The sequence below is a fragment of the Dipodomys ordii genome, unplaced genomic scaffold, assembly GCF_000151885.1.
Source record: "Dipodomys ordii isolate 6190 unplaced genomic scaffold, Dord_2.0 Scaffold199, whole genome shotgun sequence".
NCBI classification, from domain to species: Eukaryota; Metazoa; Chordata; class Mammalia; order Rodentia; family Heteromyidae; genus Dipodomys; species Dipodomys ordii.
This window is the reverse complement of record NW_012267415.1, coordinates 1,058,386-1,077,685: the sequence shown is the minus strand read 5'-3', so window position 1 is coordinate 1,077,685 and position 19,300 is coordinate 1,058,386. Positions and strand designations below refer to the sequence as shown.

At 39.5% G+C, this 19,300-nt stretch overlaps 2 protein-coding genes across 4 annotated transcripts in view; one reads left to right on the top strand and one right to left on the bottom strand.

Moving 5' to 3' along the window:
• The window catches only part of Robo1 (roundabout, axon guidance receptor, homolog 1 (Drosophila)), an 829,689-nt gene that overhangs the window by 363,405 nt on the left and 446,984 nt on the right, over window positions 1–19,300 (bottom strand). The window contains exon 1 of one of the 3 annotated variants that reach the window (XM_013034896.1): window positions 11,505–11,866. The exons of 1 other annotated variant lie outside the window; for it this stretch is intronic. In XM_013034896.1, coding sequence (XP_012890350.1) covers window positions 11,505–11,559 — 55 coding nt within the window. In that variant the 5' untranslated portion in view covers window positions 11,560–11,866. Of the gene's footprint in view, window positions 1–11,504; window positions 11,867–19,300 lie in introns of those variants that run through there. One more of the 3 variants, XM_013034897.1, reaches the window with a different exon arrangement.
• Window positions 12,092–19,300, top strand: part of LOC105999767 — a 79,476-nt gene continuing 72,267 nt past the window's right edge. The window contains 3 exon segments of the mRNA XM_013034882.1: window positions 12,092–12,189; window positions 12,341–12,844; window positions 16,412–16,619. Of these exon segments, the coding sequence (XP_012890336.1) occupies window positions 12,092–12,189; window positions 12,341–12,844; window positions 16,412–16,619 (810 nt within the window).

Genomic DNA, 19,300 nt, shown 5'->3' with positions numbered 1-19,300 from the left:
TTATAAGTTCATTAAGCATGAGGAATTAGTACTCTTCTGCTTTGTTGTTTGATAAGTAGATGAAGAATGAACTTAATAATGTGCTTTAAAATACTACATCATAAATAAAATGGGAAAGATTATCTCTCTTAGTAGATCACAGTGGCATTTCAGGTTATCATTCACAGGTTCCTTTCTCCAATACATTCTATCTTTACGTCTACCTTTGTTATTTCTCTTATCACTCTTTGGTAATCCATCTATTCTTGGTAGATTCTCCTGCCTGAGAAAATTGGCTAGACCTACCAGTCCCTCAAACATACTTCTCCTTTCTCTCAAAAGTCCAAAATACATTTCATCCCAATATTGTCTCAATCTTCATTAACATAATTCAACATATTGCTGTCTACATACATACAACTGACTTTCCTACTATAACTCCTTATACATTTTCTGGTGTATGTGACGCATTCTTTGTTTTTCTTTCTCTTTTTGTTATATTTTCATTATTTTTAAAAAGTTGTACAAAGTTGAAACAGTCTTCCAAGTACCTAATAGCAACGGATGTTGACAATTGATTAATAATATTTTTATTATTACCATGATTTATAGTAAATGGCTTACTGATGAATAAAATAACATTTTTAAACTCCATTAAAAATGAACAAGGAACATTAAAGGAATGCAAACTGCATAGCAATGATTGCATGAAAATAAATATATTATGAGGCATATTTTAAGACAGGGTTAAAAATAGAAAAAAAAACTTTAAGGATAAGACCCCAAGTCTCCTATCTAGGAAAGATCCACACATGATATTGATTTTCTGAGTGGTATACAGTAAGAAACTGGGAGAAGATTCTATCTTTATTTGAAGTTTGAGTCAGGTCACAACCTTAGAGAAAGGAATATAAACAAATGATCCTATCTACACATTTTGAAGTGACATTTAAAGATCATTAAGTTTATCTGTAAAACATATATCTAAGAAGTTAAAAAAAAGTCATAATCAGAACTTCACAAACGCGAAAATAAAACTCCCTGAAAACCTTCTCCTGTGCAGACTGCACTATTCCTTTGGGTATCTATTATAGGTTTTATTGGCAGGGATCCTGTTAATCAACGCTACATGTTTGCTTCATTTCTATCAAATCCGCCATTGAAGGATATACTTAAAAACAAATCCTAACCCAGCTTCTGCTTAATAGAATTTTATTACCAATAACATCTTGTCCCTAAAAGACAATCTGTTTCCAAATCCCAAACCAAAATCTAAAATTCAGATCTTCTTTCAGGGACATTAGTGAGCTCAGAAATGCCATTTTCAACATAAGGAAAATTTGATTCACTTACACAATTTAGCTATCATATTACTATCGTACTATCACTGAGCATGTCCTATCTCAACTTTATTCCACAAACTGAACAACATTGAGTTTCACAAGACCATGTTAGGTTTACTTATATAGTGCTTAATATCAAGGTACCATCTGTGTGTGTGTGTGTGTGTGTGTGTGTGTGTGTGCACGTGTTAATATGTGACAAACAGAAGAAAAGAACATTGAATAAGGCCCAACATAAAAATCTAATATCTTAGCCAGGTGCTGGTGCCTCACACCTTTAGACCTAGGTATTCAGGAGGCTGAGACCTAAGGATCATGGTTCAAAGCTAGCCCAGGCAGGAAAATCTATGAGAGTCCTATCTCCAAAATCTACTCAAAAAAAAAAAAAAAAAGCCAGAAGTGGTGCTGTGACTCAAGTGGTAGAGTGCTAGCATTGAGCAAAAGAAGCTCAAGGACACGTTCAAGCCCTAAATAATCTAACATTTTAAAAGAAAACAAAAAGGGGGGCTCAGTGGTAGAACACTTGCCTTGCAGGCTCGAGGCCCTTGGTTCAATTCCTCAGCACCACAGAAGAAAAAAGCCAGAAGTGGCGCTGTGGCTCAAGTGGTAGAATGCTAGCCTTGAGCTGAAGAGCTCAATAAAGAGCTCAAATAAAGAAAAATAAAGAGCTCAAATAAAGAAAAGGAAAAATAAAGAGCTCAAATAAAGAGCTCAAATAAAGAAAAGAAAAGGAAACAAAAGATAGTGGCATATATACACAAACGTTTTAAAAAGGACAACCTATTCTGTCATTTATAAGCGCTACCATCTCATCTACATGCATGCATTTTCCTGGAAGGCAGTAGTCTAGCAAATGAAGAACAGGTATGGAGATCAGACAGACCTGTTCAGATCTCTACTCTACCCTACTGACTGACACATCATAATAGAGGAGCTTAACTTTTTTGAACCCTAGTCTCTGTATTGATAACCAGGGATAATAGCAACACATTCCTTTCTAACATGGTTTCTTCAAGTATTAACCAAGATAAGGCATGTTAGCACTTTGCCAGGGAGATAATAGCACTCTATAAATTATATGCTTTATCAGTCTCATTATTATTATTGGACACATTATTACTGATTCCTAGGTCCTTCAGATTTAAGGTCTACAACCAAGTCCATATTGCATTGGCTTGTTCTTACTTTTTTTCATCATCATGCTTTTAGGATAAAGCAAGTAGAAGTTGACAAACCATTTCTATACTACCATTTCTTTTCCTTTTTTATCATAATGAAGCTAAACAAAAGCTTTCCTTATGATAACTCTATTCAATCTGAATTCACAGAGATGAATAGCAAGAGCTCTTCTGTAAGTGCCCTTCCCATCTGCGAAAGTATTCAAATAAAGGCTTCTGCCTCTCTCCTACTTTTCTTGGAATTGTTTAGGTGTTGGCAATGAATTACTGAGTAAGTTGACTGACTTAAGAGAGTTGGAGTTCCTAATTTAATACCAGATTGCTAGGAAACTTGTGCTTCTCATCAGATAAAAGGTTTCAAAACAGATGAGTTTTCTCTCCCACGGCCTCTACAAGGCAGTTTACTTTACACAGACAACTTGCTAATTGAATGGTCTGCGGTCATGAAATCTACTTCACAAACCAAGCAACTAAAGCAATTGAAAGCTACCTAGAGGTGTGCAGTTAACACATACAAATGTGTCTTAACTCACTTTGTTATATGAGCAGCACCACAGCAGTGAAGTTTCAAAGTGATAAAGACTGCCTTTTAAATCAAGCCTGCGTAAACAAAGCTGGCCTTAGATCTGTTCAAACTAAAAACATACGTCATTTTATTTTACAAGAAAAAACTACAGATAAACATACTGTTTAATCAAATTAAATGCTTATCATTATTGAATAAAAAGAATATGATGGGATATAGATTATTTAAGTTTATACATGAAATTATGAGACATAGCTTAGCTTATTAGCATGATACATTGTGATTCACTCATTCATTGGCTCTATTTTCATTTCCTTCTGGAGTCTCTCGTGACAGAACATGTCAAAAAATCACTTTCTAGACAACTCAAATCCAACCTTTGTTTCCTCATTCCATGAACTTAAGGAACACGCATTAAAAATTCACTTATTTCCATAATGATTCATAAAATTATGTCCATAAATGACATGCTATGCAGAATTTCATAGTATATGAACACTGAATGTTTCTATACTCAGTGAGTTTTTAAGTTAAATCAAGAGATTAGACATACTTCAGGTGATTTTTTTAAGTACTAAGTGGATACATCATTCAGGGTTGTTTGGTTGGTGAGAGAGAGCCTTACTGTGTAGCCCAGGATGGCCTGGAACTTGCTTTGTAGTCCCAGTTGATCTGGAGCTCTGAATATTCCTGTCTCAGCCTCCCAAATGGTGGGATTCCAAGCAAGTGTGCCCATGTTTGGCTGCATGCACCAATTTTATTATTTTCAAATACCCCTTTTCTTCAAAAAACAGGAGAACTTGTAGGAAGATAGTGATAAAAACTGGATTCTCAACCAGGACCCTTGCAAAGCATTGTAGGGAAAATGATGAATTCTACAAGCCTTCCATGGCTGACTATGGGAGAAGTTAGCCCCAGTTCCCAGGAGTTGTACAGAAGGGTTGAACAACAATATATTTGAATATGATACTTTCTAAAATGTAATCCAGAGTTCTATGGAAAAGGGTGACCATGAATTCCTATGACCAGATGTGCTTTTAAAATATGTTGTCTAGTGAACTGTGTTCCACTTTACTGGAAGAATATTATCTAGGCAAAATACATTGCATTACTAGGAACCAAACTGATGTGTATGATGCATGCCCATCAATAGCTAGACACAAAAAGACTGCATTCTCACTTAACACAGCCACAGTGCTCTGTTGACATTTGCCTGTCCATTGAAGGTGCTTTTAACACTTCATTCAAGTGTCAATTTAAGTGGCAGTCACCAGCCTTTACAATATCTTACATCAAACTCGCAATCCCAAGAACATTTTTTCTTCTATACATTGACTCTAAAAAAATTAATTTAACAAAATAAATAACTAGGCATGGAAGGCCAACACCTGTAATCCTGCCTTACTCAGGACTCTGCAATTGGAGAAGTAGGGTTTGAAGCCAGTCCTGGCTGGAACGTTCCAGGAAACATATATCCATTTAACTACTAAAAAGCTTAAAGTGGGGCTGGGACTCAGGAAGTAGAGCAATAGCTTTGAGCATAAAAACTAAGGGACAATACCCAGGCCCTGAGTTCAAGCCCAGTTGACACAATTGATAGACTGGTAGAGGAGAGAGAGTCAGAGACAAAAACAGACAGACAGACAGATAGACAGACAAAAAGCCAGACACACAGAGAGTGGTAGGTAGTAAATCATCTTTTCCAAGCTCTCAACTGGGATGCCACAAAGGTATTTATCTCCATGAAAAAAGTCAAAAAAATATAAGGCATGTGATTCAAAATATTGCTATATGTGGAAGAACACTATCATAAGATATTTGAAGCCAAGTAAAATCATAAAAGTGAGGAGATTTGTAGCAGCCTGAGTTTGGGCTTAAAGGAAATGAAGCTTCGCTCTTTTATGAGGCAAACAACTCTACACCTTCCAGTGTAACCCCTCTGCACAGTATTTTCACAATAAAAAAAAAACATAAAAAAAAGAAGAGGCTCCTGACTGGAAAGAGAGAAAGATGGGGAAGAGGGGAGGAAGAAGAGAAACAGGAACTGCAAGAGAGAAACTGAGAGAGAGAAATGAGAGACAGAGAACTGAGAAAATAAAAATGAGAGAGACAGAGAGCCACAGAGAGACACTGAGAGTGAGAATCAGATATAGAGAAATGAGAGTACATACACAAGTGGAGATCAAAGCTATCTTCCTTTTCATCAGCAAGACTGAAGAAAAGAGCTTACAGTGGAGGCAGAAGAGGAAAAAGAAACCATGCGAATCCACTATTGTAAAGATAGGAAGTGGTCTTTTGATCTCCACAGGATGGCAACTTTATTGGCTAGGCATAAGCTGTAGTTTCCAACCAGCTGATCAACCAGGTATTAATGCCCAACCCTTCCATGATCAGTAACCATGAAGTGAGTCATCTGTGAACAGCAATCAGGCAGAAGGCTCATCTACTGCTAAATGATCGCCAGCCCTCACCTAACCCAAAGTGTAAGAGCAACCACGGGGGAAATGAGTGTCTCTCCACAGGCTCTCCTCTGACAAGTACCAATTATTTGTCTTAAGAGTCAGAGCAAACCCTTTCCTCAAGTGTGCATGAATGAGAATAGCCCTAATTTTCCAAAGCACAGCCTGGGATCTATATGCATCTCTACCTCCAGCAGACAGTGTTATGACAGACACTCAGTCTTCTCTTTTAAGCATTTCAGAGGAACAGACAGGAAGGATCGTTTGATTGTGAAATGGTTAAATGGAAGGAATTGTCTTGTCTGGTTATCTAAAAGTTTAAAGATCTTTTTTTTAATGAGAGGAAAGATAATGACTTCCAAGTGCTCAGTCTAGTCTTGCAAACAAGACTGTACATTCTCCTTTAAGAGTAGATTCTCTTAGGTAGATTCTCTTTATGTAGATTCTCTTTTAGGTAGAGTCTCCTTTAGGAGTTTCAGAGTTACCTTGGTGGCTATTTGGCAGTAATCCTACCTATACCTGAGGCTGAGATCTGAAGATTGAGGTTATGTTCAAAAATCTACCCCAGGCAAGAAAGTCCATGAGGTGCTTAATCTCTGATTCACTACCAAAACAACCAGGAGTAGAGATATAGATCAAGTGTCAGAGTGCTAGTTTTGAGCAGAAAAGCTCAGAGGCAGTACCCAGGTCTTGAGTTCAAGCTCCAGGACTGATAATAAATAACTAAACAAACAAATAAATAAAGATGAAGTAATATTAATAGCACTATGACACCGAGTTTTTACAAGTATCAAATAAGATCACAGTGAATATTGAACCAGTGATAATCATAACTTCATAAAAGTAGATTCCCTTGTTGTGACGTTTAATTTACCACAGAATATGAGCTTTATCTCACTTTAAAAATTAAGTGACCAGCCTAAAAATTTACTAAATCTCACTTTAAAACACTTTCTATCACTACCTAAAACCTGCTTCACCTGCTTCATGAAATACAGTGTGATTAGTCCTTCGTGTAATTGTTACATATTGAATATCATTGTTGGTATCAATCAAAAATTCACATTTCCCAATGGCTTCTCCCTGTAGGTGGCCAGAGGTTATACTTAGATTAGCCTTCACCTGCTACAGTCTTTCATTTCCAGACAGATAAGATGTGTGTGTGTGTGTGTGTGTGTGTGTGTTATTACCTTCAAAGATGTGTGTGTGTGTGTGTGTGTGTGTGTGTGTGTGTGTGTTATTACCTTCATGGTGCCTGGAATCAAACGCAGCTCATTGAACTACCTCATCAGCCTCCTCCACATTTTAAAACTAGGCTAATTCTAGATCTACACTTCTGCTTCTAGACTATACTTCTGCTTCTACTTTCTTCTTTGCCTTTTCTTATTCGCCAATTTCTTAATTATTGCATAGATTACTATAGGCCTGAATTTTGACTGAAAAGCAACTTTGACTTCCTTCTATTTTCCCATAAACAATGAACCTTGCAGAGCAGTTTACATTTTTCCTATTAAGAATTAAAAATTTAGGGGCTGAGATTTAACTGAGAAGTAGACTGCTTCTGCGTTTTATCCCAGAACCACAAAAAGAAATATTGTTAAAGAAATAGATATATAGGGCTGAGAAGTTGGCTCAGTGGTAGAGTGCTTGCCTTGCATGCATGAGGCCCTAAGTTCAATTCCTCAGCACCACATAAGCAGAAAAAAGCTGGAAGTAGTGCTGTGGCTCAAGTGGTAGGACGCTGAGGGACAGCGCCCAGGCCCAGAGTTCAGCCCCCACAACGGACAAAAAAAGAAAAAGAAAAAGAAACATATCTTCATTTAGTGATTTTATTGGTAGGATGGCTCAACCACTTAGGATATTATTAAAAGTTATTTTCCGTCCAACATTATTTCTGTTGGTCAGTTATTTTAAAATGATAGCTACAACTACAGATATAATCTAGCTCATGTAAAAAGTTAATAAATAAGCACAATCATTGGTAGTTTGAAATGAAGCATTTTATAGCATTTAACTGGCATAAGAATATTTTATTGTCATATGAAAAATTACTCAAAATATTCAGGTAAACTTTCAGTTTCAAGACCTGTCAATCAAAAATACCTCTTGAGATAAAGGGTCCATTATCAGTAAATATTTCTTAAGATATCAAGTTTATATATTTGTAATCCACTAAGGTTTTAAGAAACAAATCAGCACTTTTTGGAATTACAAATTTTGCCAAAGAGAGGAGGGATGAGGGAAGGAAGGGAGGAAAGGAAGGAAGGGAGGAGAAGCAGAGAAGTAACAGAAATAATGAAACTTACCCAAAAATCGATCCTCTTAAGAGAGGTGTGGAGGTAAAAATACCCTCCCCTCCAAACAAAATCATCATCATATAACACATTCATTTTATCTGGAATTCAATTTCTTCCTAAGCTTGAACTGAAATCTGCTTCTTAGCAAGTTTTAGCAAATGGATTTGAGAAAAAATCCAAAGACAGAAGACTTAAAAAACACTTCCAGGGAGAATGCATAGAGTTCATTTATTTTATTTTATTAAACAAGGCTACCCTTTGTGCCCCCCCACACCTAAAATCTAGCTCTCCATTGAAATAAATGGAAATTACTCGCTAGTTAGATAAAATCAATTTAGGGGCTGGGAAGGTGGCTCAATGGTAGAGTGTATGCCTTGCATGCCTGAGCACTGGGTTCGATTCCTCAGCACCACATAAGCAAAAAGAAAAAAGCCGGAAGTGGCGCTGTGGCTCAAGTGGTAGAGCACTAGCCTTGAGCTGAAGAGCGGAGGGACAGCGCCCTGGCCCAGAGTTCAGGCCCCACGACTGGACCCAAAAAAATAAATAAATAAAATCAATTTAATTGTAAATGTATCAATCCAAGTTACTCAAGTGGCTGAGATCTGAGGATCATGGTTCAGAGCCAGCCTGGGAAAGAACTCATAAGTAAAGCTGTGACTCACATGGTAGAGTATTAGACTTGTGCCAGGAAAAATAGCTCAGAGACAATGTGTAGACCCTGAGTTCAAGCCCAGGAACAGAATTAGGAAAAAAGGAAAAGAAAAGAAAGGAACAGAATTAGGAAAAAAGAAAAAAAAAAAAGAAAGAAAAAAATAGTGAGATTATAAAGCAATATTCAACTGTTCTCCATATTTTAATTTCACAGAAAAAGATACACATTACACCATTAAATTAAAAAAATAAAGCTACAAAAAGCAAACACTCCTACACATAACACTCAATGTCACGTATGCCATCCACACACCAAAATGGAGTATATAATCTGTTTGAGGCAAACTATAGGACTTTGTTATATTGGCAGCCAGTTTAAAAAACAGACAGAGAGAAGCAAAGAAAAAAGAAAAGAGCACTGACAACCAATAGATGCTTTTACAGGTTAAATCTTGTTGAAAGTAACTTACCCCCTCAATACACTTTGATTTATTTAAGCTCACCACATTTCCCTTAAATACACTCCATTAACAAGTGATAGGCTGTGATCTTAAGCTCGAGGCAAGACATGAAACACAATCTTTCAAGAACTTCATTCATTCTCTGACCAGGTGTCTCCAGCACACCCAAGTTACTGGTTATAACCCTTTTAGGTCTGTAAATTTTTATTTAAATCAATAGTGTTGCTTTACAACAGCACCCTGTCATTTAATCACTCTCACAGTCCAATAACTTCACTTGCCTCCCAAGTTCAGATTCAAAGCATGAGTGAAAGGTATCAGAGGAATGGTTTGAGAAAAATATTTCAATTTAAATAACAGAAAGTACCCCCATAAAGACACCCCTTTGCCAAGACTCTGGCAAATAAAATAGATAAGCAAAAAGAGTTGAAGTTTATAGAGATCATCATTGATATAGTAGAACTGAAATACAATAAAATAATGCAAGGAATCAGCTTGGCTCTAAGAGCGTAAATATTAACCCTCAAATATCAATCTCAAGTATGAATCCTCAAGTATCATTTGCTAATCAGACCACTACATATGCTATAATGATCCACCCACCCATACTTCCCCAAATGAAAACAGCATGTGCATGCAGACAGGACCCATTTTCATGATATCCTATTAGGGTGCCCCTATCTTTAATCTACAGCCATGATAAAATGTCCCAGAATATACAAACTCAGCTCAAACAGTGACTAATGACTATTAATCCCCCTATCTTCAGTAATCTGCCCTTCCAGTCATTTATCACAGTGACACTTCACTTTACACACGTGAATAAACTTTAACCAGGAAGGTGAATCAACAAAACTCTCAAAGGTATCTGAAGCTGTAACTAAACAGAGACAGAGCAAAGAGAGACAAATAGCTCAGATCTTAATGTTTTTTGATTTGCATCCATAGCTAAGGGGCGGGGTGACTTTTCAATCACTCAGATATGCAAACTCAAATGGGGAGGGGGGAAAAGCTGTTTTATGGAAAAGAGAAGCTGGAAGTGAGGAATGGTGGCCCCAAAGAATGTTTAATGTCTGGATCCATCCTCAATATTGTATATATGAGCTCCAAGGCTGAAACTCAGTTTCTGTCTTCTTCAAAGGAATAACAGTTTAATGAATTTCTTATTGAGTTTACTTCAAATGTTCCTTGTAACTTTCTACCAGGAACCACATCTCCTGGGTTTAAATTCTTTTAAGGCGTTTTATTTGCTGTCATTTAGCTGATGTGGGTTTTTCCTTTTTATTTCTTTCTCATATTCCATTAACTATTTGGCTTAAGTAAAAATTTTTTTAAAAAGGTCAACGTAGAAAGGATCACCATAAACCACACAAAAAAGCTCAAAGTAACCTTCAGAATGATTTCATAATTATGCAAATGGAGGGATTGTAACCTATAAGTCCTGATGGTACTTGAAGTTGAGTACAAGACTATAAAATCCTCTGAAGTCCAGGGGAAGAGGGAGAAGGAGAGGGAGAGGGGGAAGGGGAGAGGGGGAGAGAGGGAGAGAAAGAGAGAGAGAGAGAGAGAGAAGGAGGAAGAGGAAGGGGGGGAGGAGGAGGAGGAGGAGGAGGAGGAGGAGGAGGAGGAAGGGAGGAAGGAGGGAGAGAGAGGTCTTTAAGGCCTGAAATAGGATCTGTGATTGAAACCAGAATCTACCAAAGGACAGACACAAAAGCAGAGTTCTGGCTCCGTTCACCTATAGTAAAAGTTCTGGAGTGTAAGAAAACTATTTCCAAGTGTGGACACAGTGCCAGTGCATACTCATATGCCAGAAGGTTCCCCTTGCAGCATCTTTCCAACACTTCACATGGAGTCTCAATACTATTTAATTAGTCCTAGAATTCCTAATTCAGCCTTCTGTTCTCCCTCGCCTCCTATGAAGACTCCCAAGCAACTAGTTCACTGGTCTCTTCCACATACTTGCAATCGCCTGTTTTCTTTCTAAACCGTCAGTCAGTGGCTAGTTTATATCCTTCCAGGAGGAGTTATTTCCTGACGTTTCTTCAGAATCGGATTTAATTACAGACTTCAGTTACATAAAACAACTACTAAATAACTCCTTGTGCTTGAAAGGGGAGGGGTGACTTGGGGGACCAGATTCTGGAATCCGGGGGAGTTTAGTTTCTTGGTCACAAATCCTCCTGTCTCCGCGGCCTCCCCCCCCCCAGCCCTGCAGCTTCCCCCTACCCCATTCCTGCTAGGTAGCAGCCCTTGGATAAAATTGGTTTGCACTCATCCTGGGGACCCTAGCTCACCGCCAACCACTGCCTGCTCCCCAGTCTGGGGCTCAGACCAGCTTTTGCCCCAGAGTAAACTGGGCGTGCCCTGAACTTGGCAAAAGGCAGAGATCAGAGAACGGGTTTGGGAAGGATTGGGAAAGTTGGGGGGGGATGGAGAAGAGAACCCCAAAATACGAAGTCAGGGCTTTTTCTCCTAAAAGTTCTGCAAGGCTAGAGCCCCTCGGATCTTTGAAGGGAGAGATCACCAAACCACAGCTCTGGGTTTGACTGAAAAGTGGAAAGGGGGCCCGGTGAGAAAAACCTAGGATGAAGGAAGATGTTAAGTTACCTGAACAGAGACATATTAATCCAAAGAGGTAAAAGTGAGCAGGCTCCGCGATCATTGTCCTCGAGTAGGTCCTGTGTACTGTCTCATGCCAAGGAGAAGCGAGGAGAAATGGGTCCCCAAATTTAGGAAGCCACACACCCTACACACAAAGGCTTAATATAAGCAACGTGGGTCAATCCGCCCAGAGTTTGCAGGGGCAGTTACTTGTGGACCTCTCCGGAGAGACGCTCGTCAGTGTGTCTTGGAGCCCTTTTGCCAAGGAAGAATTCCAGGGTTCGGTTTCCTGCTGCCTCCGGGGTTTCAGAGGACGCTCAGTTACTTCCAAAGCTCATCCAAAGCGAACAACAAAGAGCCGAGGCAGAGGAGCAGGAGTGCGGCTTCCTGCCTCAAATCGTCTGGCCGAGCCTCCCCGCGTGCGCCCCCACGACGTCTGCCCGGAGCCCCGCAGCGAGGGCCGGGCGGGGCGACGGCCAAGGTGGGGTGTGAAAAACAGATGCAGGAGGTCCCGAAAAAGTGCTGCTCCGTCTTAGCGGCGAGTTTAGTCCACCGCTGGGCTCTCCCGCGCTCGCTCGCGTGCCGGGCTGGCGATGGAAGTCAAAAAGGTAGCAGCAGGTCGGCAGGACCAGCGCGGGGTGCTGGGGTTGCGCCCGGGTGACTCCGCGCACTGGGGGCGATCGCAGGGGCGGTGCGGCGACACAGGCTGCCTGGGCGGGTCCTTGAGCCCATCCCTTGGTGGGGAGGGAGGATGCAGAGGGCACTGGGGGAGGGGGGAGCGACTAGGGGGACAGTAACAGTCCCTCGGATTCACACGCGCCCTCCGAGCACCTCCAACCCAGGCGCAGTACCCAGCATTGCCCGGCCCCGGTCCTCCTTCCACTGGGGCGCGCGCTCAACGCACCCCCTCCAAAGCACCGCCGGAGCTCAAACTTCCTAAGGGTGGCAGTTGGCACCCCTGGCTTCTGGTTGCTGCAAGAGAGGGAGTCCCCGTCCCCACCCCTCCCCACCTCAAAACCTACCCCCGCGGATGGCGAGGGGCGTGGAGGATGCTCGCGGGTGGGAGCGACCCGTCACCACCGCAGCTTAGCCGAGCTCCGCCCGGAGCAGCAGCGTCTGAAGTTTCAGCTCTCACGCCGTCTCCACTCCGGCTCAATTGCTTGCGGGTTTCCCCCAACGTCCCCGAGGCTCCCAGTTTCCTCCCTCTTCCAGCCCGGCACAGGAACACTTAAAGGGGCCGCGCGATCCTCTCGGAGCCTATGCTTAAGGTCTCCAGGTGTCAGTCAGGCAAGTTCTGCTAGTTTAGGTTTCCACCCACAAGCCAGGGTGCCCAACTGCGCCCTCAGGTGAGAATCCAACTGCTCAGGAATGGAAAAGCAAGCTAAGGAGAACTTAATCTTGTTTCCCTAGCCACCCCTCTCTCCCCTGCACCTTTCTCCAAATGGAACCTCCCAGCCAAAGACTTCAAAAAATCCTCCTGGTCCAGCTTAACCTCTTCCTTACTGCCTCTAGGAATTTGGAAGAAAGTCCCAAATGGATCCACCTTCACCTTTATCCACATTACAACATTTAAAAATAAATAAATAAATAAATAAATTAGAAATGGAACAATGAGCATTAGGATAGAGGTACTGAGAGAATTATCTATATTATAGGTGACTACTTTTACAGCATTCCTTTCCTTTTTTTACTGAAGTTGTTCAAGGTGCTATAGAAAGGCTATCCAAGGAGTAGGAGATTTAGGATTAGGCCTTAGGCGGTTTCATTACAAGTCTGTAAAAGTCTCCTCTCTAACTTCATGACTGAACACCGGGGAGGCAGTTATTTAAAAGACATGTCAGGGTAATATTTTATCAACCCAGTTTGCACTCATGAGATGACTTAGCCTTTCAAAAACAGTGGGCATAGTCTGCAAAGCCCACACTTGAGAGTTATTAACCCTGTGACCATGTGAATTCTCTTAACTCTGTTTACTCTGTGGGGAGTAGGAGTGGGGAGGGGACAGGACTATGGAGCAAAATAGTGTGTGTGTGTGTGTGTGTGTGTGTGTGTGTGTGTGTGTGTGTTTGTCTTGGGGTTTGAACTCAGGCTCTGGGTGCTGTCCCTGAGCTATTGTGCTCAAGGCTAATCCTAATACATTTATGACTTTGGAGTAGTTAGATATAATTAGAGTCTCCAGAACGTTCCTTCCAGAGCTGGTTTGAACTGAGATCTGATGATCTCAGCTTCCTGAATAGCTAGGATTAAGGTTATAAGCTACCAAGTACCCAGCACAAATTAGGATTTGGGGGAGTTTTCTTGGTCCTGTTGCTTGAACTCATGGCCTATGGGCTGTCACTGAGCTTTTAAACTCCAGACTTATCTCTCTTGCCACTTTGAAACACAGCTCCACTTGCAGTTTTCTGGAGATTAATTGGAGGTAAAAGTCTCAGGAACATTCCTCCTGATTAGCTAGGGTTACAGCTGGGAGCCACTGGGGCCCTGTTCAAAGTATGGTTTTAAAAAAGAAAATAAAACAAATCTGGAACATCTGACAATCTTTCACTCACTTTGCATTCTATTAAATAAGACAAAAATGGACAAATACACATGTGGAAAGCTTAGCAAATGGAAGATATTGGCACCTTAGAGCAATTCTTTTTATTATTATTTTCCATTCATTAACAAATTGCTATTTATATACAATAACTATCAACTAATTATGTAATATCTTTGCTTCCAAAAAGGAGGATGTGAATCTTTTTCATACTTTCTTTTTTTTTGGGGGGGGAGTAGCAGACAGTGGGGAGAGGGTAGTCCTGAGGATTGGACTCAAGGTTCATGTACTGTCTCTAAGCTTTTTGTTGTTGTTCAAGGTTCATGCTCTACCACTTGGGCCACAGTTTTACTTCCAGCTTTTCTTTAGTGGTTAATTTGAATGTAAAATCTCTAGGGCTTATCTGCCTAGGCTGGCTTTGAACCTCAATCCTCAGATCTTAGCCTTATGATAGGATTGCCGGAGTGAGCCACCAGTGCCAAGCTGAATTTTTGTCTATATACTCAGGGCTTCTCTGTATTTTCTTCTTTAAAGTTAGTGCATTTATTACTCAATTTTAAAAGTCAAAATGTAAAAGCATGGTGTACATTCATTTGCTCACTTCTGGGTACAGTCAATAACCTCAGAGCCATGTTTTGTGGAAAGAAAGTCTGGCTAACAGCACCTATCTTTGAAAGTGAAAGATAGTTAATCCTGAGAAGGCTGACTGCAAATTCAGTAAACAGGCTGGAGATAAGAACTCAAAGACTCCAACCAGAATCTTTTCAGCCATAAAGACAAGAATGTGCAGCAAATGCTGAAAGACCCAGGTTGTTTCAGTTTTGCTGGAAGGATATTTAGTGAGAAGCATAGAATACAAGTTTTTTTAATAAGTTTTTTTTATTGTGAATCTACTTGTTTGGACTAAAATGTGCTTTAAAAATAAGCTTACTCAGTAATAGGAAATAAATAAGCTGAAGTATAGCGAGAAAGAGCAAGAGAGAAAAAACTTTAAATTCTCCTATCATTTAAATGGATTTAAATTTAGAAATTATCCTTCGTACTGGATATATGCTTCATATATACTGCTAATATATGCTAGTCTATACTCAGTCCAAAAATATATACTTGTTGAATGGAAGCCATATTAATACTTGTGTTTATTTCCCAACTTGAGCAAATCACAATCACCCAATCCCCTTGATTCCAACCCTAGAGTTAAAATGACTTCCGACAAACACATTAATTACAGGTCAGGACCTAACTTTTAGCCACTCCCCTTGTCAAGATTTTCATCATCAGTGTTGAGTATCACCATTATTTGTGTGGCTTGTTTCTTTCTCCCAGATTCTCTGAAGGGTACCTGTATTTTCTCCTGTCAATTATGTCAGTAAATTTGGAATCTGAAGATTTCTACTCAGCAGAAAATCTGGAAATCGTGCATAACAAGTGAAAGTCAACCTACCAAAGAATTTTCATAATTTTTCGTTTCATACCCTAGCTTTTGTCCATGCCAACAACTTCTTTTTCTTTTTGTTTGTTTTTGTTTTTGTTTTTGTTAGCTGTGGGGTTTGAACTCTGGGCCTGGGCACGGTTCCTGAACTCTTCAGCTCAGGGCTAGCACTCTACCACTTGAACCACAGGACCACTTCCAGTTTTCTGGTTGCTAATTGGAGATAAGAGTCTCATAGACTTTACTGCCTATGCTCGCTTTGAACCATGATCCTCAGATCTCAGCCTTCTGGATAGAATTACAGGTATGAGGCACTGGCACCTGGCCCATGCCAACAAGGTCTCATGGAACAACTTCTACAAGTAAGTAAATAGTGCTGATAGTGAAAGATACAAATGTAATTCTATGCTCTCAGCCCCAAAATATCTTACTACATGGAACTACTCACTGAGTAAAACAGACTAGAGTTGAATATCTGAACTGTAAGAGCAGAGTCATTGGAGGTGAAATGAGGTTAGAACATTCTTGGAGACAGGCTTATCATAGCTTGCCACTGACCATTAAATTAGCTAGAATCATATATAAACCATTCAATATGTCTCTCTGAGTGTGTGAAAATATAAATATGTATAATTGGTAGGAAACATATTCAAGTCAGGTATTCTGGCAACTAAGGCATGAATGACAGAACTAGATTCATTCCAGATAGCTGGAAGACAAGGACCAACTGAAGGACAAAGTGTCATTATTTGCACTCAGAACGTTAAGTCCTTCACAATGACCAGGATGAGTGGTGCATTTTACAGTTCCATTCACAGACTTCTGATCACATTTTTACAGTCAATGAAATTCAGATTCCCTAGGTGTAATAGTCTCATGAATAGAGATGTTTTCAATGGGCATAATTCGAAAGTAGTAGTGATCTCTTTTTTTGGTTGCTCTTAGTGGGTTTTATCTTTTCAAGAAAAGAGAAAATGCAGGAACAAAATTTCAAGGCAATGTCTCTTCAGGAATCCCAGATGAGACTTCTTTAGATGAGGAGGAGCAGAATAGAGTTCCTAAGGAAACTACAAGCCAGACATCTGCCTGTCTTCCAACAGAACCTGGAATACAAGCCAGAAGTCTCAGCAGATTTGGTGAACAGCCCTATCAGGTAGTACACACTATGGCTATGCTAAAAATCTTTGAGATATCATCCCTTAGGGTACAACAGCTAGTTTAGCAATTTTTACATCCAGTTGTCGGATAATCTGTACAATTCTTGATATCTATATTAATGGCCTAAAATAAACATTTGAAAGTTTTCCCAAGTGTAAGGATATGGATCCCATATCAGAGAGTCTTACAAAAAAAACTGATTCTATTTGGTGTCTTTCAGATGTAGGGGGCACATTTTTAACAAGATACTTTTGGTTTGGGGGGGGTGGCTTTATTTTTTGTCCCTTCAGAACAGGTAATGACTTGCTCCAAACCAGAAAAACAATGGCACAAAGGTTCCTTGGGTTATTTATCTTCATTTAGTTAACTATTTAAGTCATTGTCCATGAGGACAGTACTCTCAGCACAGAGTTTTATAGAGCCTCATCTGTCTCACCTAATCATGTACTTCAGCCCCAGTGAGACATTCTAAGGCTTATTAGAAAACATAAACTAGGTGCACTGAACTTCTCTATGGAATTGGGTTTTCTCTGCATGCCTTTAGTGTCTCAGAGTTTTGGGGACTTTGTAGATATTCTAAAAGCAAGGACTATATCACTGAACTTTTTTTGATATGGCCTTGGTACGTTAAGTACCAGCAACAAAGTCTTGTTAGAGTTTATACCTTTAATGTTAACAGAGGGTTAGTTTTTGAAGATAGCAAAAGAGGACACAGAGAAGTAGCATTACTTGAGGGCACAGTTTGGGGCCTTCTAAAACATTATCTAATTCTCACTAAATTTTGCTAGCCTAATTTGAAGATTAGGTTAGGAAAATAAATGATTAACTCTTAAGTTCCATGGCTCAGAAGCCATGAAGCTTATATTTGAACTCAACTTGTTTTAAAACAAAGTCCACGGTAGGACAGGCTTGGGAAAATTCAAATTCACCATATTTAAGTCTTCTCCAATGTCTTTAATGTGCACATAAGCATTGTGAGTTCTTAAGGGAGGATGTATTTGAGAAAACTTGGGTTTTTCAGTAAACAAGTCTGTCTATTGCTTACTGTTATTGTGACATTATCTCTCTACTGACCCATACCTGGAAATTAACTGCATATGGTAATATGGCATTACTTGGCAGAAAATATGTGAGAAAATGAGCAATGTAGCTTTATTTTTTGAGAAAGACCATACATTGAATAAATTGTAATTGTGAGTTGTTTTTTTGTAAAGTACTGTAACCAGTAGGATTTTGTTAATCCAAGTCAGATCAACTCTCTCCTTTCCAAACCATCCAGTGGTTTCTCATCCCATTTGAAGGAAGAGAGTGTATATCTTTGCAGAGTTCTGCAAGGTGTAATCTAAGCTGGTCTCCATCATTTCTGACAGCATCTCCTCCTATGTTCCTTTGCCTTTAGCTTAGTTTGTTTTGCCACCATCATCTTGATGCTGTCACTAAAAGGAATTGAATGACCATCTGCCTCTGGGATTTTTTACATTGCTTTATGCAAATTCATATTCCTATCTATCTGAAAATGTACACTCTCTTTTTTTGTTAGGTTTTTAATAGTAATACTTCTCCGAGACATTCTTTCTGGACACTCTTCAACATTAAATCACGACCAAATACTTTGTATACACAAATGTATGCTTTGTTAAGCTTTTTGTTTTTTGTCTCCAATGTACATATTCCCATCCAGTGAACTAACATATTTCCATTTCCCCATTATTTCTATTGGCTGCCTCTCACCTCTAAGAATATTACATGAGTCCCGTGATTTTTGACTATTCGGGTTACTTTTATTTCCAGCATCCTAAACAGTGAATGGATCCTAGTGGGTACTCAGGTATGTATTGAATTGTATGGTATAATGAATGATTTATAATTTACTACCTATGTATACATATTTAGGAAGAAAATTCTTTTCCAATAAACTTATTTCTATAGTTGTAAATTTTATTGTTTTCCTATCTAGAGTTCAATCATCTGTGAACTAGCAGAGAGCTAGCAATGATTATCATTTACTGTCTCTTGTGCTGTCTCTGTGAACTTCTACAAATTCCAAATTAAGGTTCATGTCAAATACACTTTTTGCATACTTTGTGTTAGGCTGTTTAGAAACAAAGAGATCAAAACCACAGGTGAACTTAAAGTACATAAAATTCAATCTAGAAACTGCCTTCATGAATGTGTTCTAACATGAAAAAGGAAGATTTTGGCTTTCCCCACCACACCTTCTTGAGTGGTGTCTTACTTATAAAACACTATAGAATTATTAAAGAAGACTACTTCTCACTGTAAAAGCTTAGACAGAAATCCTGAATCAAGATTCTCTGCCTTTAGAATACCTGTGTTAATAAGCCCAGAATAAGATGATATTACTATTGCATCGTGAATTTATAAATGTCTGACTCACATCTAGGCATTTATGGACCAAATTTTGGATTTGTTTGCTTCTTTGTGGCATTATAGTCAACATGTAGCTTTAGATCTCGGGATAACATTCTAAGGACATTATGTATTAGAATTCATTTAATCCTTTGGGGCTGGGAAAGCGGCTCTGTGGTAGAGTGCTTCTCTTTCTTGCATGCATGAGGCCCTGGGTTCGATTCCTCAGCACCACATAAACAAAAAGAAAAAAGCCAGAAGTGGCGCTGTGGCTCAAGTGGTAGAGCGCTAGCCTTGAGCTGAAGA